General features: G+C 42.2%; 1 protein-coding gene across 1 annotated transcript in view; it reads left to right on the top strand.

Annotated features, from left to right (window-relative positions):
• map2k5 (mitogen-activated protein kinase kinase 5) overlaps nucleotides 1-21,976 on the top strand; it is a 66,414-nt gene extending 44,438 nt beyond the window's left edge. The window contains exons 20-22 of the mRNA XM_080428810.1: nucleotides 5,694-5,755; nucleotides 7,321-7,366; nucleotides 17,267-21,976. Coding sequence (XP_080284936.1) covers nucleotides 5,694-5,755; nucleotides 7,321-7,366; nucleotides 17,267-17,374 — 216 coding nt within the window. The 3' untranslated portion in view covers nucleotides 17,375-21,976. The remainder of the gene's footprint in view (nucleotides 1-5,693; nucleotides 5,756-7,320; nucleotides 7,367-17,266) is intronic.
• Nucleotides 21,977-23,455: the final 1,479 nt, after the last annotated feature.

The following is a 23,455-nucleotide window of genomic DNA, read 5'->3' as shown; positions in this document are numbered from 1 at the left end:
TGACACTTATAAACAGACTGCTAATGGAGTGATGTATCGCTGCATCTCAGATTATTGAGTATATTTGACCAATGTGCAACTTTGCCAAGTTGTTGGTCCCTTTTCTCCTAAAGTGTGTGCACTCTGTGTTTGTCTGTTTGTGTACAGACACACATACTGTGTCTGTATTTCCAACATAAGCACCAATCCCCAACCAGGGACCTTTCCCTTCTCCCTGCTCTCCTTTCCACCTCAGTTCTTTGCTGACATGCACTAATAGCAAAACTGCCATGACACCCTCACTAACCCAACCCAGTTCTCCAAACCCCCCAACCCCAGCCCTGTCCAACATTAAACATAGCGCACTGCTTGTCCTTAAGTGCCTATAGATTGGGCGTAATTAATAATTAAACGCTTTCGGTTGTAATGGGTTGACCCCAGCTGAACTGTTCATTAGTCAGCCAGACGGAGGCATCACTCAAACTATTTTTCCTGCGCCCTTTGCCGTCTCCCCTTGAGGTGAGAGAACTCTCTGTGTCGGCACAGGCAAGCCGGCACCGCCTCACTGTCCCAGCTGACCCAGGGCTAGGGAGAGAGGGAGGCAAGCAGAGGATAGACAACTCTTTGGATAAATGAGAACACTCAAAGAGAAATGCAAAGGATGGATGGCATTGCGAATTTACCTTCCAAAGACACCTTAGAAATAGCCCTAGAAATGCTATAGAATGCAATGGCCCTACTGTGTTGCCTAAAGAGACAGCTAATATAATTCAGAGGCATAACAGAGAAGCATTTAATCACATTAAAAACCCAATTGGCCGTGCAACACATTCATTGCAAGGTGTATCTTATAACATGGCTACTATTCTGTCTACTCTTGACAGTATTGTCATCTACTGCTCTTACTTTTAAACACAGGAAGGTTCTCTGCTTTAGTTGGGTTTCAGTCACTCTATTTGCACATTGCTTTACTTGGACATAATTTTGGTCAGGTGGGCGAAGTATTTTCAAATGGTAAGCTATTTGTAAGTGGTCTAGAGTAGACGTGTTTGTATTCAGGAACTTATCAAAACCATGCCAGGTGTTATATAAAACTGATTCACAGTTTTTTGGTAGTAATGTGAGATATTCTTTGCATGTTGCCCTGATGTTTGTTTGAGTACTATGCTCCAGTAAGTGGATCATTAATATTGACATAGCTAGAGGTGTATTCTACGGGGGGGGGGTTCTCTCTGGGGTTGGGGAGATAAATAACAATCAGGGCCACATGAGGCTCAGGTGAGAGAGTATATAAACAGGGAAAATAGAAATGTCTACTTAGAAATTAGTGTACACAAGCACAGGTTTTGTTTGCTATTAACATATGCTTACCCTCACCCCTCTCATTTTCTCACTCTCCATCCCACAGTAAATGCTTTTCTTTTCTAATGTTACTTAATATTTGGGTACAGGAGAGAACATTTGGTTATTGTTTTTTAACCTCGGTCTCGAACCCGAAATTCTCTTCTCCTTTGTCTGTCCTCTGTCCATCTGTCCTCTGTCTGTCTGTCCTCTGTCCGTCCTCTTTAATGTGTCTCTCCGGTACTTGTTGAATACGAAGTGGCTCCACTATTAATGGACTTCTGCTTTGTTTTCAACTCTGTAATTACTGATCTAATTTTGCCTAATAATTACTCGGTGCCAATGACATGTATATTTACTGCTCATACCCTCATAGTGTGCCGTCTTAGAATGGAGGGCATTGACAAAGCCCCCAGACTTTCATCAGGCTGCTGGTCATTTTCGCCATTGCTTGCCGCCACTTCAAAGCTTTGTCAGTGTTCCCCTTCACTGGAAATATGAATACATTCATGAGTTTGTGTGTTTGTGTCTTCAGTGTGTTCAAAGCACACGTGTAAATGCAAATATGGGAGGAAAGTGTGTAAGTGAGAGAGATCTGTATCAGAACTAACAAACATACAGTAATGCAGAAATAGATTGCGTAGCTTGTATCTTACTGTGTGTGTGTGTGTATCTTACTGTGTGTGTGTGTGTGTGTGTGTGTGTGTGTGTGTGTGTGTGTGTGTGTGTGTGTGTGTGTGTGTGTGTGTGTGTGTGTGTGTGTGTGTGTGTGTGTGTGTGTGTGTGTGTGTGTGTGTGTAATGCGGAAATAGATTGAGTAGCCTGTATCTTATTGTGTGTACTGTGTGTGTGTGTGTGTGTGTGTGTGTGAGTGAGTGAGAGTGTGCCACAACCCAGCAGGTGGAAATTGTTTGGTGCTCTTGCTCTAAATGGCATGTACACTGAGGCATACGGCTTGCAGTCCTTGAGGGTGTTTTTAGTGTGTGTGTGTGCTTGCGCTCTATGATATATTGCTCATCCAAGCGGCGGTAGCACTCTGAAGCACAGCGAGATTAGAAGCAGCCAATTCCTTTGTTAATTTAAATAGGTGCATGCATCATGCTTTGCAGGGGCCTGCCGATCAGAGCATTACGGAACGGGGGAACACTGCCCAGAGGTGTTTTAACAGCACAGCGGGGCTGCTAATGCAAAGCGGTGTGATCCCCTGCATTTGACTTGAACGGATGATTGTGGAGCCAGCTTGTGTGTGCGTACGCTGTAGATGTGTATTGAAAATATGACTATAACATTTAGGACATGACGTTATTGTTCTCTCCACCAGGGTGGAACACTGGGAGGCAGAGATAATGTTTTTGCCCCTGTGAGTGACTGACTGTGTGAGTCCGGAGTTAATCTTGCTGGATCGATCAGCGTCAAACCTTTAGTGCAGGCAGCTAATAGGCATGGGAAGGCGCTATAGCAGTCCGTTTTACATTTTGGCATATTATTATTTATTTTTTTAATTTTTATCCCGCGATTTTTGTAACCCATTTTTTTCACCCGGTGCTAATTTCCTAAGTGATCCTGGGCGCTACACCTTCCCTACTCCAGCGCTACACCAGTCCCCTTCAGCCTAGGGAGGCCAGGGCCGAGCTCATGCTTCCTTCAATGCATGAGAGTCAACTGACCTTCTTGTCACGTGACAGGGGGGAGTTTCCCTTGTAGGACGTAGCGCGTGGAAGGAACACGTTATTCCAACCAGTTCCCTTCCCCTCCATCAGGCGCCCCGGCTGTCATGGGGGAGGCAGTATAGTGACCAGGATTACTACATGTTTTTGTGAGGGTATTAACTACCCTAGGAGACACGGGGAGAACATGCAAACTCCACACAGAAAGGCCCTTTCACCAACCCCACCTAGGGTATGGGCGCTGATGACGCGGAGGAGAAGACACGCCCCCAGCGCCCACAGCGTCCCCGGCGGGAATCGAACCCAGGACCTTCTAGCTGTGAGGCGACAGCGCTACCGACTGCGCCACCGTGCCCCAACATTTTGGCATATTAGGCATATTTTTGGCACATAATTTTCACATTTTATATGAAATGAAAAAAAAAAAAATTTTTCATTTAATAGAAAACGTGAAAATCGGAGCTGTAAAATTAGGTATTAGTTGTTAAGATTGACTCAATAGTTAGAAGTTCTCATTGAAAGGGGAAACACAGTCATTCTCTGTTTCTTTTCATTCACTGATCTCTGGTCTAAAGTATCCCAGAGGACATCGAATCTGAAAGCAGACTTGCTGAGAGCTGAGACATTCCTTCCATTATTTGTATGCTTTGTCTCAGTGAGCTGCTAGCCTGCCAGCAGGCTGCCTCACCTCTCCCTAGATAGTTATTTGAGCTAGCCTGACAAGGTTAGCTCTAGTATAGAGCCCTGAATGGAAACTTCACAGAAGCTTTCTGGTGACTTTCTATACCAGCGATGGAATGTTTCAATGCGTTTCATTGGACTTTGCGAAATGTCTGCGGGATGACTTTTCCAGCAATTGGATGCCGCGATGATCGATTGAATACTTTATAAGCCAGAAATGTAAACAGCATAATTATGGTATAGCAAGACGTTAAGGCTAAAAGGATAACAAAAAAAGTCCTGGGGACTCCTATGTATACAATTCATCAACATAGCAAATACATTTGAATGGGCCATGGGAACTATTTCTGGGGACCGACTTGGGGACCAACCAATCAGAGCAGTGTACTCCGAAAAACCTAAGAAGGAGCAATGGAGATCCAATGTCTGGCTAAGCATGAGGGAACGGACTCAGCCGCTGCATGAAATCCAGTGGGTGCCACTGGTCCAGGTGGCAGTTCACATAGCAGACTTTCTGAGAGGTTGACACAGCTGAAGATGATAATATTAATTGTAGGTGTGTTTCATTTCAACATGGACAGCTTCTGGAAATGTAACTTCATGCTGCCTCACAGAAGCAGAAAAATGTCTGCTGTGAAAAGGGTCCATAGATATGGCAGATGTCTCCCTAAAATCTGGGATATTTTGTCACAACATTTGTAATTTGTTGCCTTGCATTGTAGATAACTTGAACACTCACTGACTAATAGCATTTGTGTTATATTTTTCTGTAAATGTGTTCATTGATGGAAGCGGGGACAATCTGTATATGAGTGCAATCTGTATTGCACTCATCTGTAATCTCCATCAATAATGGAGAAATCAGCTTTGGCAACATACATTCTCTTTTTGATATCGTATATTATACTTTTTCAATCTTTTGTTCCCATTTTCTCCCAATTTTAGTCATTATGCCAAATTAAACCATTTCCAGACGTGTTGTTAACCCCTACAGTTGGTCATGTGGTGGGAGGGTGTAGATGAGCACGTGTCTCTTCCAATATACATGAAGTTGCCAGCTGCTTCTTTTCACTTGACATTGAGGCGTTTCACCAGGAGGGCATAGCGCATGCGGAGGAACACGTTATCTGATCAAGTTCCTCTCCCTGCTGAACATGAACCCTAACCAAGCTGTAGGAGTCAATAGTGCAGTGACAGAGATTGCCCTCAGTCCCACCCTAAAACATGGCCAATTGTGTTTGTTGGAGCATCCGGCTATGCCAGAGGCTCCTTGGAGGATTCAAAACAATAGTCTCCGCTGTGGTGGGCAGGAACTTCATACGCCTCAAAAAGATTATTTAAGTGCAACCCTGCCTTATGGAAGAGACAGGATAGACGAGTGGATAGTGATTCTGCCGGTAATTTTAATGTTTGTATCTCAGTCTTGGCAGGAGACACGTGCTCATCTACACCCTCCAACACCAACTATAGGGGTTAACACTGACGTGTATGGAAACAAGAATGATTAGCTTAACAACAAAAAATGGGAGAAAAAGGTGGAAAATATTGCAAATATATATACTTCATGTAGCTAGGGCTCACATAGTTTTATAGAATCTTAAATGAGTTGAAAATCAGGTTGCGTCACGTACATAAGGAGAATCTTAACAGATTCTCTTCTCTCTACTCTTAGACAAGATTTCAGCGTAATGGTGCACAGCTTTAGACATGATTTCAAAATCTGATTCCAGAAATATTTTACTTGTGAAATGTTTGTAAATGGTTAATAAATGTAACGTAATGTAGGTTTCAGTGTGGGTCACAATGACAGTTTTTGGCACTCCTAGCGTTATTACAAATATGGAAGAATGGTAGATCCAGCGGAATGTGTAATCAACCACACTTATCATACCTCCTTACGTTATTTGTGCAATCCTCCCTTATACATAAAGAAGAACTTTTTTTTGCAAGATGCTTCATATTGCACCATCGGTTAAATTTGAGATCTTCTGTCTAATTTATTCCTGTTACCTCCCTATTTTCCAGGATCCACCTGTTCTTCCTGTCGGCCAGTTCAGTGATACGTTTATTCACTTCATCACACAATGGTGAGTCTCTCCTTTCAACACTCTGTCACCACAACAATGCACTTTTAAATGTAGGCACTGGTGGATGACATTTTTATTCTTTTGAAATCCACTATGGATAGATAGTAATTGGGTGTAGTTCTCGTTAATTTTTTTTTATTAACCCTAATGTGGATGTGCTACCTGTACATGCAGCCAGAATTAACAATTACATTAACTACAGAGTATATTTGACATAAACTCAACAAAAAAAAAGTCCGAAACGTAACTTCGGTCGGGAGACAACACCCCAAGAAGACCGGTTCCTCACCCTTGCTTCACTGAGGAACCATAGGCTTTCCTCCAGAGATTTACAGGCAAAATTTGCACAACGGTACCACAGACAGATGTCTGTCAAAGTTGCAGGACCCATGCTCAGGTGCCAGTCACACACCTACAGTATGACTGGCACACACCTGCCAGCAGCAGTGTTGGGGGTAACGAGTTACAAAAGTAACTAGTACGATCCTTACAAGTTATACCTCGTTGTAAAGGTGACTAATCAACGATAACAACAATATATAACACAATACCAATTGGTATTTTTGAAAGGGACAAATAAACTGTGTTTTAGATATCCCAAATTACTCTAGATCATTTAATTGTAGAAGGCACACAAGGGGACTGAATTGTGCGGACATGCATGGATGTGTGTGTATGTCTTTGTTAATGTGGCTGTGGATGTAATGCTTTTAATGATTGTGATGCTCAGCCTCTGCTCCCGCTAAATGAAAAGGCTATTCTCCTTTTACCAGCAGTGACTGATTGGTGTATCTAGCGCAATGGGGCACAGGCAATGTTTACCCTTGATTTGGTTTGCCTCCTGTAACCTCTACGTAGTTACACAAACGTGCCCATGCACACACCTGAAACATGAGTGTGTTCTCTGCATGTGTGGATGAGTGCTGTGGCTGTGCACCCATGTTATATTATGTATTTGGTGTACGAAGGCAGCGAGTCCTTACTAGCTGAGCCTGCCAGCTGTTGTTTACCCACATCCCTGCCTTATTTACTCAAGCAGGGCACTTCTCTCTCAGGACGTAGTGAGGTAGGAGTGCCCAGCCCCACCCTGGCACACGCCTGGCAGTAGCGTCTCTTAAGGCTATTCTTAGAGGGTCATGGCCCCGCCCACTGTGATACATCACCCAGTAACACGACCAGCTCCAGACGGGGCCCGGCATTAATCCCTCAAAGTCCCCCCTATGTAGGTCGCTCTAACAGATAATGCACATATACACTGAGGATACACACACACACACACACACACACACACACACACACACACACACACACACACACACACACACACATACAAGACTCATAAATCCAACTGGTGGGCTCTTTAGGCTACAGATTTCTTTGAGAGACAATCATGAAATAGTGCTATGTGAAGCTTTTGCAATGTGTTGACTTTCCAGAGGATTGTATTGCCTAAGTATATGTTATAATTGATATCGTCAGTCCAAGGCTTTTCTTTCATTTTCTGTGCTACGAGTATTTTCAAGCCAGCAGCCATAAAGACTGCTTGTATCGCTTTTTCCTTTCAGTATGAGACGGCACCCCAAAGAGAGGCCTGCCCCCAATAACCTAATGGTAAGTTACCCTAGGCCTTCCATTAAAAAGTTGACCACAAAAATTCCAATTAAACATCATTTTATTATTCCTTCCTTGGAAATTATGCAGTTGTATTTTTTCGAAATGGTTGAGGAGGTTCTGCCAGGTCAGGGACCCTCAACCTGGTGATGCAAAAACAATAGTAATGATTTAATGTATTGAAGCCAATCTGAATGAACCAGGTCATGCTGCTGTAGAGCAAAGAATTCTGGTTCACACAAATGAAGTTCCAGAGACCATTGGAAATGAAAGGACAAGCAAAATGTGTGCATGCGTGTGTCTCTTAAGACACTATGTAGACTTGTGATTTTTACATACTAATCTACATACTACTCAAGTAGCTCTGGCTAATGTTTCAGGACCAAGGACAGTGACAGCCGGGTCCACAGAGAGAGGAGCTGTGTGTGTGTGTGTGACTGTGTGTTTGTGTGTGCGTGCGCACGTGCGTGCGTGTGTGCACATGTGCGTGCGTCTTAAGACAACGCGTAGACATCTCATTTTTACATGCTACTCTATGAAAATTAATTGTGTTTGTATTCACAAGTTTTTCACAAAGTAGAAAGTCTTCTGAGCATTTTGATGGATGTACTGGCCACATCATATGTCCCCATTTCTTCCCCATTTGAACTTGATGGTTTGCTATGATCTGGTATTAGCTCACAAGGCCACACTAATTTGCACCAGCCACCTTTTAAGAGCTGCTACAAGCCCCGACTAATGTTTCAGGACCAGGGACAGTGACAGTCGGGTCCACAGAGAGAGGAGGCGTGTATGTGCAAGCGCGTGTGTGTGTTTGTGTGTGTGTCAGGGAGTATAAATGCAGAGGTGCTAACATTGAGAATGTTCTTTGTTTCACACCTCAAGAGCAAGGGGAAAACGTTACACTGAACACAGAAAAAGCACTTCTCATACTGAGCGGAAATGAATGTGTGCGTGCTGCTTGCACAACTTTATTGTGTTTGTGTTTGCCTTCCTTTAGCAAACAAATCAAGTGGCTATTTCATATGTTCTTATTTATTTGATTATGCTCTATTTGGGTCAGTCTATTCATGTTATTCTATGCCCACTTCCCAAAGATTGGACAGACATAGGATCCATCTCTGTCTCTGTCGTCCTCCGCTCTTCTCCCTGCTGTGGTGTTGTGACGTCAGAGTGTTGTCATCTCGCTCACATAGCACCGTCCTCCTAGCAACTGTCCTGTTCACTGTCGCTCCAGCCGCCTTCCTCTCAAATACTTCATCCTTAAGGACTCCTTACACACCAGGAGTGAATATTATGTGGTGATAAAGCGACATCGTTACTTCTCAAAATGATATTGATTTTTCACCGCAAAAAAAACATCAACCTGTATGAATGGGGCATCTCCAAATTAATAGCTTGATGTGAAACATTCGCCAACGCATTGTCAGTTAGTTTATTCGTCACACTCAAAATGTGTAAGGACCTTGATTTTCCTACTCCACTCCAACTCCCTTTGACTATCCTTCTTTTTGGTCTTTTATTTTCTCCTCTTCACACCCCCCCCCCCCCCCCCCCCAAACACACACATGTGCACTTCTTCTTCCCTCTATTCTGCCATCTTTTCTCTCTCTGCTTTTTATTCTCTCTCTTTTTTGCATTCTCTCTCTCCCCTTCAGGCCCAATCATTTCCTTCTCTGCCCATGATGAGCTGGGAGATGAGGTCATGGGCACCCGCCATTGTGGCACCGTCCTCTTGATTGTCTTTCTCTCTCTCTCTCTCTCTCTCTCTCTCTCTCTCTCTCTCTCTCTCTCTCTCTCTCTTTCTACTCCCTTCCCTGTGCCTCCCTCCCCTTCCGTATTCCCCCACCCCTCTACCATTCCCCCGGCCTCCCACGTACATATTAAAAACTCTGTACCTTTTCTATCTGTATGTTAATGCACCTAGCTAGCCACAGCTGGAAGTCCCCCCCCCCGACCCCCACCCCCTATTTCTCCTCTCTTATCTCTCTCTCTCTTTCCTCCACTTGCTAATAGTTTTTATCTTTGCCTCTCATTCCTCTGAGAGTGTAATGTTGGAAAACAGGCGCTCACATTGGCAATAAGCAAATACTGTTATTTTTATGGCCGTGCCCCCCACCCTTCCCTCCCCCCTCCCACCAGCTCATCGGGTTTTTGCGTACCTTCCCTGATCGCTACCACAGCTTTTTATTGACGTCATTACTGTCACTGGAGTTTGATCCTATTAGACTCTCCTTTAGTGGTACTGGGATCCCGCATGCCCGTTTGATTGCATGTCTGCAGCTGATAGGCTCTATCTCTGAAGCTTGACATGAGGAGCATTACGGGCACTTTATGGCGAGTGCCTTGGTAGCACTGTTATGTTTAATTGACAAAACAAATAAATTGGGGAAAAGAAAAAGAAAAGATGTCGTGAGTTAAGTGAGGTGATACGGAAAGTAAAAGAGTTTCAGGCCAGAGAGAGATGCGTGACTCATATCACAGAGCCCATTAGATTGTTGCCCCAGACATTAACTGAGCTGTATCAAACTTCGTATCAGCGTCACCTCTCTCCCTCTTCCTTTCCCATCCTCCTGAGTCTCCTCTCCAGCTGGAAAGAATTACAGCCATCCATCACATAAAGAAAGTGACAGTATCTTCTTCTCCTCCTACCTATGCATCTTTCATTGTGGACACCCTATCCTGTCATCATAACCTCATGACGTTGGTCAGTTCAGGAGACTTTCCGTTGGCCGAGGACCAGGACCTTGGCTGGGACACACACTTGATTCCATGTATCCGCGTATTTCTGAATCGGTTTTCTTTGCAAATTGTGCCTCAGGATTCATTTGTGTTCATTCATAATATGGTAGTTGGCATGGACCACTACCATATTTATCTATGCGTGTTTTCTGTATTTGTGACTGAGTGAGATCCCACAGCCCTCCATAGCTTCTTTGTGATTTGATGGACATTTCAACTTACCCAGCCCCCCCCCTCATTCCCTATTCCCTGTCCAACGGCCTTCACATAGCCTTTTAGCACCTTTGTCAATGCAGCCCCCTCCCCCTTTTCTATTCATATGCACACATACAACCATACGCAGGCACTCCTTAGCCCCTTCCAACCCCAGAGGTACCAGATGAGCCCCTCAGTCTGTCACAAAAGAACCCCTCCTCTCTCTCTGACCCAAATCTAGCAGCCTACACACAGATGGAGGCTGAATAACTGCGCTGCCAACTGAGGCTATTAGTTTTCAATAAACCGGTTGAAGTCTCACTGCATAATGAAGCTGGATCTTAACTACTTGCTCTCTGTGGGTCCAAGTATTAACCTGCCCACTGTAAAACAAATATAAGTGGATTCCTTATCCCCAACACATCTGACATAAGTATTGATAACAATCTAGATCAATCTAGATCAATCCATCGATTCAATGGGCAATGATTCAATCTGATCATTGCAAAGCAAAAATATATTTATGTATTTTACCTAGTATTTCAACAGGTGGTTACTTCTGGTCAATGATGTCTTTTATGCACAAGACCTGGCCAAAAATGGCTGTATAAAAAAAAAAGTGAAAAAAAATCAAACGATAGAGAAAAAGCATGCCAAGGAGAGTCAAATATCAAAGATATCTACAGTACATACACATAGCATAATCCAGTGCTTATTTATCTGAGAAACTTCTTTAAAACCCCTTTCCCACTTACTGTTATGTATGTATGTGTGTAACTGTATGCTATCTGTTTTACGTCTTGAGACTCCCGTCCAAGACAGGCTTCAGATGCCCCTCCTGCAGGAGACTTGGCTCAGTTTGGCGTTAGGAACCTATTGCGACTGCATGCCCTTGCTGACGTCAACCCCCGGCAGGGTTCGAACCCACGACCTTCCGAATGAAAGGCATTACACTAGGTTGGCTCTTTTCCCACTAGCATGTAAAGCCAGTAATTTACTGATGTTTTTCATGTTGGTGTCCTGTGGAAATAGGTGCCAATTTTGAATGCCACTTTCAATCTCATGTCTCCCTACCTTGTCAGATTAGCTGTTAAATCATGATGGTGCTTATGTAAAAGATTTTTGTCTGACGTCCCAATAATCCATCATAATTAGATTGAGGTTAGGTTTGGCATAGTTTTTTTTGTGAGGTTACGGTTAGGTTTTTATGAAATTGTTTTAAATCATTTTAGTTGCAGGCAGCTGTGTGCATTGAATGCACTTAAGTTATAGCATTCTGCTGCTATTGTTGTTCAGACAGAGTTTCATTTTTCTCGAACATCAGTTGTATGATTTATTATCCACGGATGGTACTGCTGGTATACTCCATTGTCATGGAATATACTTATGAGAGGTTAATATTCATTACAGTTTATAAGTAAGTAATTAGGTCAGAGTGACTTATTGCCGGTATCAGACCAACAAGGGTGTCTATCACCTTTTCAATGCGCTAGACCAATGGGAGAAGGATTGCTCGGGAGGGTGCTACACCTACCGTCAGCTCCGAGTACCTAACGGACGACTTGGTTACCCATGCCGTGCTACTCATACTGAGTTGCCTGTGCCTGAGATTGAACACAGAACCTTTTGGTCCAAAGGCGAGTACTCTACCCACTCAGCTACTCTGACACAGTTCCCTACATTTTGATGTAACATTAGTTAACAGGGACAATTGTGTTGTTTGATCATATAAACAACAGTGTTTTTAGAAGAAAAAAAGTTACAGTTCCTCTGCTGCCTCTATCTCAGGTACTACTATAGTACTCGGTTTAGTAAATAGTAATACTAAATAATAGAAAGGCGCAATTTCGGAAAATTGCAAGTGTGGTTGCCCCGACGCAAGTCGTGGGTTGCGGCCACCGGGACCTGAGGAATCCGCAGAGAGGAATAGCGTCGGAGGCCATGCGACGTGCGATTCAAATTTGGTGCTGATCGGATCCTGCGTTCGTGATATATGGCGTTTTGTTTCTAAGAAATAGGCTCCTCCCACAAATGTTACAGGCCAATTACATTGTCACATCACTCCTGAGATAACTTCATTTTGAGGGGATTGATGCCCCCAAAAATCATGTTTTTGCATCAAATATTTTGCACATTTGTGGCACCCGCAATGTTTCAAAGTGGAAATTCTTTTGGCGATTCGTTGAGTACACGACCCTCGACATGTGATTCTAATTTGGGGTTGATTGGACGTTTCGTTAAGGATTTTTGACATTTTCTGACAAATAGGCTCCTCCCACTAACTTTGAAAGCCGATTCCAAACGGTATGGACTATCAAAATACTTTCCCAAGTATTCAATGGGAAAATGTATTCACTAATAAATGTATATAAATTAAACTATACAACATATCGCCGGTCAATTTGACGTATGTCTTGTGTGTGTGTGCCGCAACAACTGTGGGAGGAGTAGTGCATACAAATTTGGGTTGTATATTTATTGCAACCCCTTTGAGAAGATTTTGTGCCCCCATAACAGAACGCCGATCCGACTGATATGTCCTAATATATGGGCATATACTGATGACATCAGGGATCTCCATATATGGGCACAAAAGCAACACAGACAGACGGGTACAACGGGTACTCTGAAAATGCCCCCGACACTATTACTTATCGGTTGGACCGGCGGTGCAACGTAGGTGTGAGGGCCGAACTTCTAGTTCTTATACATTCTCTCACTGGATATTTCTCAGGGATATTTCACTTTCAAAGGTGTTTTGGGTGATTTTAACGTCTGCTTGTGCTTTTGTGAGCACCCCAGACGGTTTTTAAGTTGCTTGATTCAGTATTTAGATATTTGATATTCATTTTATTAGACACGCCCCCTTCCTATATAAACCCATTGCAACTTCAAATTCCATTTTAACCATGTTAGATTCATTGAAAACACCCGCCCTTGGTTCTGATGACTGATATTGGCCTTCTAATGCATGAGGCTCCCGTTTATTTTTTGTAATTTATTTATTTTATTTAAAATAGAATAAAAACACAGCCCCCTCATGTATTAGAACACAGCCCCCTCATGTCACCATAACCAAGGACGAGTGTTTTCGAAGAATCTATCATGTTTAAAACTAAGTTTGAAGTTACAATGGGTATTGATTAGAAGGGGGCGTGTCTAATAATATGAATATCTAAATAGTGAATCAAGCAACTTAAAAACTGTCTGGGGTGCTCACAAAAGCCAGCGTAGACGTTAAAATGACCCCAAACATGTTTGAAAGTGAGATATCCCTTGAATAATAACTAATAGTGGGTGAAATATTAGTGAAATTAATCTATTCCTCACTTTGCTGGGGACCCCCTGGAACCCTACCCCCAAGGACCCCTGGGTGTCCCTGGACCCTACTTTGAGAACCACTGTGCTAGGTTGTCTGGAGTCATTTCTTCTTCCTATAAGTGGCCAGACTAACCACTTATAGGAAGAAAAGTTACCGAGCATATTTTAAGTAATGTCTAAAAGTCAAAAAGACCATACCAAGGACATGGCAAACAGGAGAACTGGATGCTTGGACAGCTCTGTTTCTAGGGAAAACAAGTTTGTAACACAATTGTTACATTCATAACCATAGATTTACCCCTTCCCCTACCCACCGAGATTAGAACACACATGCACACAAACCAATGCCACTTAGATTCCAGTGGGAGCTAGTGATTAGCATGCAAATCTGTAAAGACCCAGTTATTCCACCTACCTCTTCACCTTTCTCTCTCTCTCTGTCGTACTCTTTCTGTCTTCACCTAACCGTTCTTTCTCCCTCTCCCTCAGTCACACACACACACATACGCACGCACGCACGCGCACACACACACACACACACACACACACACACACACACACACACACACACACACACACACACACACACACACACACACGTATATATATTTTGTTCCTTCCAACAAGTCTAATGAGGTGACGACCAGTCTCTTGTAATAATTGCCTCAAACTCTTGTTTAATTTTTCCAGAGCTGATTAATCATAAGTAGAGTTATTTAAAATCGCATAAATTAATCTTCCATTAAAAAGACCTATCAACGGCTCCAAACAATTAAAGAGTTAGGTAGAATTTCCCCTGGGATAAGGCCAGTTTTATTTGAGTGGAGCATTCAGGTGATTATGCCAGTTTGATGTGGCCAGACGGTGATTAATGTAGCCATACGCTGAGTCCCTCCCCCATCTCACCTCTCTCCCATGCACCGCAAGAAATGCAAGCCTGTATACGTATACCTTAAATGACCTAAGTAAAGAGTATTTATTCATTGTAACTCTCTCATTACACTTTACATGTTTAATTCAGCTATGGAGGTGTTTTAATTATTGGAGGGCTATGTTCCTGTTCCTTCCTACAAGGAACGGTGCGGTTGTGCCCATGTGTGGCAGAGTAGCCCTGCCTGTACCCCATAATCCTAATATCGGCCAGGGGAGATTTAGTGGTTAAAATCCACTCCAGGTGGTTACATTGATTCCGTGACCCGCAATGGGTGTCCCGATGCGGTGGTGGTCAAAGTGAGGTGAATGTTGTAGAGTAGACCTGCCTGTAACACAGAATCCTAATATCTCCCTTGGGCAGATGGGCTCTCCTTTGGTTGAGTGGTAAATGTTTGGTTTCCCGTGCGGGAGACCCGGGTTCGAATCAAAGTGGTTACACATGTCTGAGAGAGACGGCACAGAAGCGTATACTACTATTGCAGTCAGTGTCAGATTGTGTGTCTGCATTTGAACAGGACACCAGAGGCAGCCCGTGTGTTAGATTAACCGGGAGTCTGTAAAGAACCTGGCCCATACATGTTAATGCAGTGTTTGCACCGCATCCTGGATCGTGCATGTGCGTGCGTCTGTCTCTAGGTAGCATGGCAGTACATAGCCATGTGCCCTCATTCGGGTCAAATACCATCAGACGTTGTTGGTCTGTTCGGGTTAGGTTCTGGAGCAGAGGTGGAGAGCTGGATATTAAAGACATCACTCTGGGCTTGTCTCCCTGTCTCTCCCCCCCCCCTTCCTGCGGTCCCCTTCTCTACTGAGGCAAGGGGGATGATTGATGAGATGGGTATCCAGAACATAGGGGCACCCAGAAGCATCCACCTCACCCCTGTCATACGGACACACATACACATGCATGTGTGTGTACACACACACACACACACTCGCTCGCTGATATGAGAGTAATTAACCTCGGACTGTGTTAACCCCGGCCACACATTAGAAGGACACCAGGATTGATGGGGCTACCCCAGTCTTTTACAATCTCAACGTCCTGGACAGGATTAGGATGTACTGGAATGTATTAACACCTTCTGTTGAGAAAGAAAATACTTCTGGTTTAATCACATAGAATTTTCTATGTTCTCAAATAAGAGTATTATTTCCCAAAAGTCAGACAATCTGATAACTTAGTCAACAAATGGAAGTTAAATGTACACGTTTTTAAATTTTGATAGGCTTATATTTAATGAAGTTAAGATTCAAAGAAAAACTCAGTGCTATAGTAACTTTCCTGTTTACACCAAGGTTGTGATTAGTAAGAAATAGATAAATAAATAAATACAGGAAAGGGCTAATTATTTTGGTACAGAAGGTCAAGAGCCCAAAATTGCACAATGGATAATTGTTTATCTCTGCCACATTATACAACATTGGCTATACATAGACTCAGTTTAACATATGTGCCTGTCTAATAGACGAGGACGACACAGGGAGAAAATAGTGGACCTTAACTGGCAGTCTGTCCTACTTTATTTCTAGTCTTACAGAACAGTGTGCCAATTTGGACACTGCCACAGGAGCTTTTATGTTATCTCCTAAGAAATGGCTTACTACAACACCCATCACCACATATCAAATCAAATATAACCTAAGTAATGATGTCATTCTCATGAATGTCATTTGTCTTGGCGAGTGAAGTTCAATCAATAGGAGACATTGCTAACCTACATTTTTGTGAGCTCATCATTTGCTTGACTATACTAGCACAGTCCTATCACTGAAAGGTCTGCCTGAGTGTATGTAATTGTATTTATATAATATTTATACATACAATTGTACAATACAACTATGGGTTTTTACTACACTTTGTGAAGAACAAATATCAATCAAATCAGTACTGACAAGTCAATTCACGCAGACTGACTGTGGTGCTGTTTATTTAATTGTACTGCTAGACACAGTAAATGGAACTCAAGGTTCAGTCTCATGTCTCATTTACAAGCCTCCTCCATTTTCACCTCTGACTCCTCTCTGACCTTTGGTGCAGGGCTCAAGTCTGGATTATGGCCCCCAGATGAGTTTTTGTATTTAGATTCTTGTCATTGAGATATCTCATGTGACATAATTAGTTTCAGTCCATAATGTTACTGATCCTCAGACTAGTATTTTTAACAAGTGCACTCTGCCAAAAATTTGTAAAGCGAATATAAACTTCCAATCAGCAAAGGGTGAACACTAGCCTGGCGTTGACAGAATCGCAGAGTGCATTTTTCTTTGCACTCGCAGATTCGTCTGGTCCCAGGCTAGGTGAACACATCATTGCATTAAGGTTAGAGGATAAAATTCTATAAGCTACCTAATGCCCCCCAAATATATTGCCAACCAGCATTGTAGAAATCAAGCTCTATTCTGTTGAGAATTTTGAGAGATATTTGGGTGCATTGTGCCAATTAGATGGAAAAACATTTGTCAACATGTCAACCATCTGTGACAATAAAAGTGATATATTGAACAACAATTAAACATTTATTTTCTCCTTTTTGTCTAGGAAAGCTCATTACTTGTTTTGTTTATTATCTGCATCATGTCAATTTATCTTTTCCAAGGACGCCCGAATTTCCATAGACCACTATGAATATAATATTCAAAGTCAGAGGAGTTTTGTTTTGTTGGTATCACACTTCATCGTGGTCTTTCTTCTCTGTCTCACTTTAGGAGCATTCCTTCATCATACAATATAACGACGGCAATGCAGAGGTGGTGTCACAGTGGGTTTGTCAGTGTCTGGAGGAGAGGCGAGCACAGCAGGCCCAGGGATGCTGATGTCCTTGGGACACGCCACAGAGTTCATGGGTCAAGTATGCCCATATGCACTGTAAAACAGACTTTATGCACATGGACTAAAGAAAAGACATTGCTTCAGATACATTTTGGAGTATGTGAGCATTTTTCTACGTCAAAGCTCTCCATGACAGCAATCCACCATGGTGGGGAGTATATACTGTATGCTTTGAACTGGGATTCGACGGGCCCTTTTACTGAAATATTTGCTTACTGTGCAGTGAATTGGCACTCGGACTGAACTCTGCACCTCCTTTTCAATGCGTTTCCTGGCTCCAAATTCTTTGGGAATGGAAAGGTGTGCGATGAGCATTCCTGTCTATTCCTGACTCTCTGATTACCTTGACGGTTTTCTTTTCCAGAGAGGATATCCCAAATAACCCACTTGTGCTTTAAAGTCAGAATCTCTTGTGAATGTTACGGTTTGTGCCTGTGTGTGTAACCACATGTGTGTGCCTATTCTTCCATTGAAAAATCTTTTTTGTAACTCATCAAAGTAAAAGTTGCCACAGTTACTGTTAATGATTTAATTAATATTCCCTTTCATATTAGATATTTTGACTCCCTAGAATATAAGCATGGTCTCCTGGTATTCTTTTTCCTCAGCCTTGCAAATCATCATTGTGAAATACTTGTGGGTTAACAGTGGATGGTACTGTAGGTCCAGTCAGGTCTGCAGACTCATCTTCTTTATTGATGCAAGGAACACCCTGCCTTCGCTCAGCACAGACGTAAAGAAAGAATGGTGGTATTTGAACACTGCAGTGTTCTTTCTGTGAAAGAAAAACTGAAGTCATGCCTGTTACAGAAGTGGAATGGGGAGATATTGACAAACAATCTTACAACAATCTTAATAGACTGGCAAGGCTATATGGAGGTGGGGTTTTTGTCTCAATGGAAGACTTTTTCTTCCCCCTCTATTGCACATCATTAATGTGTTTGTGCAGCCATGCTTGATGTTAAATGCAATGGGAAAGAGTTGTTGGAAATAGAATTTGACTGTATTGGTGAAGCTGATCTTGGCTTCATTTCAGTTATCATTCACTTATGTAGCACATTTTCCCTTTTTTTTTCTTTGGAGGGGGGGTGAAGGGGTGTTGGCAAATACTGAGGGTACGTGTGTTCCCAGTATGCATGGTCTGAATCCAGACCATAAACAATAAGTGGAAACGGGAGGTGGGCCACCTACTAATTGAGGATCTGACTTCAACTGAGTGCTGCTGTTGGCATAGCCTATTGGGGCATTCAGTTATCAGTTATCAAATTTTTTATAATTTATTTTCAGAATGGGCTGGTAATTGATCAAATATTTTTTTATAGATTTATGGGGACATTTATTATCACAGACATCCAACCCTACTTCTCAGGGGAAGCTTTATTCTGTTATTCTTGCTATTCTCCGTAGCGCTCTTGTCCTGTGCTTGGGTCAGATAGACAACTCACCTGCAATAGGGAGGGAAGGTTTCACCCAATAGCAGACAGTTGGGTTCATAATTAAGCAAGAACGAGGTTTGACCTCTCTATATACATCAAATCACCTGCATTTAATGAATTAATTTATTACTAGTCCATACCCTGTCGACGCATCCGTGGGGGGATATGCGCACATGATCTGGCAACCCAGGAGGCAGTTCGTCCCGCGTAATATTGTTGTACAGCGACATTCGACCAAACCCCGCCCTGCGCCCGGCTGAATACAAACACGAGAAAACAAGGACTCTACCCCCAGAGGGGACGGTGGGGGCATTTACAGTCTAATACAGACCAAAACCCTAGTACTCCATCTGGTCTCGTGGCGTGCCTCACTAGGCGTTAGACTGCGGACCCTGACGCTCGAGATCGAATCCCGCTGGAGGCACTCTTTTTCCGACAACCGCAGATAACTTTTTTTTGGCTAATAAAGTATAGTTTTGGACCGGACCACGACGGAGGGGCGCAGTCTCAAGCGAACTTGAGCCACGAGAGGCACCACCGAGCGCGCGCCGAACGTTGCGAAGTTCGCTTTGAGCCTACTCAGCCCCGTCCAAGTTATGTACCGATAGGCACAGAATAGTAAATGATGTTGTGGGGACTGCGTTTGCCCCAACTGTCACTCAAAGTGACCACTGGCCAATCACAGCGCGACTTTTCCGGGTCTGGGGCGGGTCTTGGCAGAATGTCGCTGCATATCACTATCACGCGTTCGTCCCATAGCTGGGCAGCCTCGTACCCATGGCGACATTCTTTTACACAAAAACGCTAATAAACAGCTGAGATTTGAAAAAAAGAACCGTGCACATGGTAATGGTCAATAGCTATGCAATTTCAGATCAATAGCTCCAGCCACTGAGGAGAACCGGGCAGAACAATTTTGGTCTCACCACATTTTGGTCTCACCGGAGGTTTGTGGAATTATAGGAGGATCATTTATTATGTAGCCTATCAAATATAATTTTGCAGTACACTGACACGACGGATACCATTTTTATATGAAAACGGATGAAAACGAATACTACTTTTTTCCGCTTTATTTTTCATTCCTTCCAGGCAGTTTAAAGACAAGTTATTGCAGGTTAGAGTGTCTAACTTTAACCTTTTCAGATCAGTCAACAGAATGTTCACAGGCAATTTTAATACATTATCTCCACCAGGCCGGATGGCCAAAGCCCTGAGATTATGTTTTTGCCCTGTGTCTGTCTGTGTGTTTGTCTGTCCAGCTTATCTCCTGTACCGCTGGACTGGTCAGCGTGAAACTTTGCACGCACTCCCCCAGTAGGCCATGGAAGAACCGCTGCCCCAAATCTTTCAAATTGGCCTCATGGTGGCGCTATAACAGGTCGTTTCACGTTTTGGCCTATAACGTTTGAATCGTAGGTCATAAAATAAAATACAAACATTTCCTGGATTCTTTGGATCATGATGCAACTAGGTATATATGTGCCAAACAATATTTTCTTCAAGCGTTTTTTTAACACACTTTTTTTACTACTCCTACAGATTTTGTCCAAAGCTCTCACAAATCGGTACACTTTATCTTTGGAGTCATGTGTGTAGGATGTATCTATCAGATTTTTCATATTCCATTCCGATTGGCTATGAGTTACTTAAAATGAATTGCAGGCCATGGCTAGCCAACCCAGCCTGGTGGAGAGCTTCCCTCCGAGGAGTGCACTTTATTTTATTTCTTAATGGAAAAAATGTATTACTGTTTTCTCAGGAGTTAACAGAACCAGCAGGGGCCTTGTTAGTGGTGATCAGCTTTTGATGTTGCTTTCCTTCCCTACAGGACCAATTAGAATGTTTATAAATAAAGGCTGTGTCCATGGTTCTGCATAGATAAGTGACTTTCAGATGGAGTAACGGCAGAATTGAAGACTAAAGGAAAATGTCTCAATCTTCCTGTGTCAGTTTGCAAAGCTAGATATTAAGGTGGCAAAAGTTGTTTTTCGATTCCCCTACAAAAAACAATTATTATTATGATTAAGTTTGCATTGATGTGAATTTATGTAAACAAAGGTAACGATAGTCACCCAAATAGGATTATGATTCATTGCCATGTATCTTTATCCGTCTGATAGCCTCAATATTGTGACGGCAACTTCACCGTCAACATCTCTGTTCATTCAGCATTATCTGCACACAAGTGTCTGGTTTTATATATATAATCCATATTTCAGTGCTATCACTTGCCACTCTTTGAAACATTTTCAGCAATATTGATCCATGCTTGTCGTGAGTCTCGTGACCCAACCCAATGTAGTATTTATTCATGATCATTAATTGAAAATTAATAGTTTGACTACTGACAAACAGCCAGGTTTTTAAATTATTAAACGTTAAAGAAAGGGATAGGCACACCAAAGCACACCATACTTAGCTCTTATAATTGCATTGCCATTCTAATGTTGCTGTAAACATAATTCCATGACCCAATAGATATGTCCTACAACTTTTGTCTGATCCAGACCCACAGTTTGTGTATTACTGCTCTAAGCGATGCACCATTGTTTTCTCTCTCTTTTTGCACTTTTCTTTACGGTATATACTGTAATCTTATGTTTGGGAATGACCATACAAAATGCTATCAAATATTCATAACAGTTAAATAATATTTGTAATCCATCAAGGTGGAACTCCAAAAAGTTGTGTACAACCAATATCATGTATTTTTGTATCATACCAAATGTATTTCTATTATGCTAATTTGTGTTATTGTTGGACAAGTTCTACTATTGTATATGATTATTCCACATGTGGGACATATAACCACTTTACATAAAGCTGGCCTTACGTGTAGCCACTGTAACCACTTGAACCCTATCATTCCTATCAAGCGCATATGATACAAACATTTGGCGAAAATATCAGATCTACAAGCTCCCAACACGTTACAACGCTACATGTTGTGAACTTATAGATCAGCTATTTTCTACAAAGAGATGGCGTGTAGAATGAAAAAAGGAGTGGGTCAAGTATAGACCCCTGGGCTCCCCATCTATGAAGTATAGGGTTCAAATTGTAAAATAATGTATTGTGTTTTGGTAAACACAAATACCATGATGAATACCAGATGTTCAGCGAAGTATTTGTGTGATGCAAATAAAATTGGGAATTCCTTATGCAACATTTTGGTTGAACAGACACAATGTTTGGTCACCCACGTTTGAGTTGAAATTGATGACAACCAATCCAGATTGCTTCATTTTTATTTAAGTTCATCTCAAAATGTGACAAGCTTTCTAACATTGTAATTAATGAATCTCCATCTCCAATGAGATTGTATTGTCAGCTACCTGGGATGTTGTAATTTCATGCATGAAGTTTCCATCTGGTGAAGTTTCTGTCTGATGCCTCTAATGTTTTAACTTAGATGAATATCTAACCCTAAGATTTCTGCAGCAGAAAGAAATAGCATCACGGGCAAAGGACAATCCTTTGAGTGACTGAGTTGGAAGAACTCTGATGTCCATCCATTTTTGGTTGCTGCTTCTCTCCAATTTCAGCCGGTATTGTATGTTTGCATGAGAAGTGTTGTTTTTCACCCAAACTCCATTCTGATTGGCCGCGTGGGATTTCAAATTGAAGGGGCTTTCTTCTATATGCTTTCTATTTTATTTTGTGACGTCATAATCTTAGACCCACTGTCCCTCCTCCAGACTTTGGTATTTGTGTCCGCCAGGCTGGGGAACTGAATTAGCCAATAGGTTGCAAGCTGTTTGTGCAGCGTATGGGATCTACTGTACACTACAATTCTCTGCCATAAAACTCTATTGCATCGTAGTTGATCCTGTAAAAAAAAAATTCCAGTGAATCTCTTACACCAGGTTTATAAAGATCGCTGTCTGTCTCTTCCACACAGCACCTATGATGTGCGCAAACACACCAGACACCGACAGATGATGAGAGATACAGTATAATGTTACTACATCAGACATTGTAAGTATTTATTATTATTGGGTTGTGCGTCCTGATGGAGATTTTTGCTCCACTGAGCGCCACTTTCCTTTGTACTGTTGTTCTATCTTGAACTCATATAGGCAAATTCCTGACAACTTAAAGTTGAAATGGCAAAGTATTGAGTCTTAATGGACTCCTCTTTTACTGGGATTTTCTCTTCATTATGAATGGGGGGAGGAATGCTTCCTTTAATTTGTTGTGGCTAACCACAATACTACAGGGCTCCTTTTTTATCTAGTTAACTTGGCCATCCTGCCTTGTTTTGTAGTTAATAATAATGAGTATTAAAATATTTGAAGTGAGGTATCTCTTGCTCTATTCTCATTCCCCCTCCTCAGTTACTTATTTTTACCATTACTAGCTGTTCTTTTTTTTTAGATAATATGCAAGAACCCAACTGAAATCATACCATTTAAAGTTATTGGATGATTATGAATTTTAAGGATTACCTGTTTCTGCATATACTAATATGCAGGTTAAATTAGAATACAAATATGTTTGGCACAATTACTTATCGGTCATCTTGAGATGTCCCCATTGAGATTAGAAAATCCACAGAATCTCACTTGGTTGCTCATTAGAAGCTTCCCAATTCATTCACTGTCTTCGAGTGCAGTCTTCCTCAGG

The sequence above is a fragment of the Gymnoscopelus braueri genome (assembly GCF_963280865.1).
Source record: "Gymnoscopelus braueri genome assembly, chromosome: 1".
NCBI classification, from domain to species: domain Eukaryota; kingdom Metazoa; phylum Chordata; class Actinopteri; order Myctophiformes; family Myctophidae; genus Gymnoscopelus; species Gymnoscopelus braueri.
This window is presented reverse-complemented; position numbering and strand designations above follow the sequence as displayed.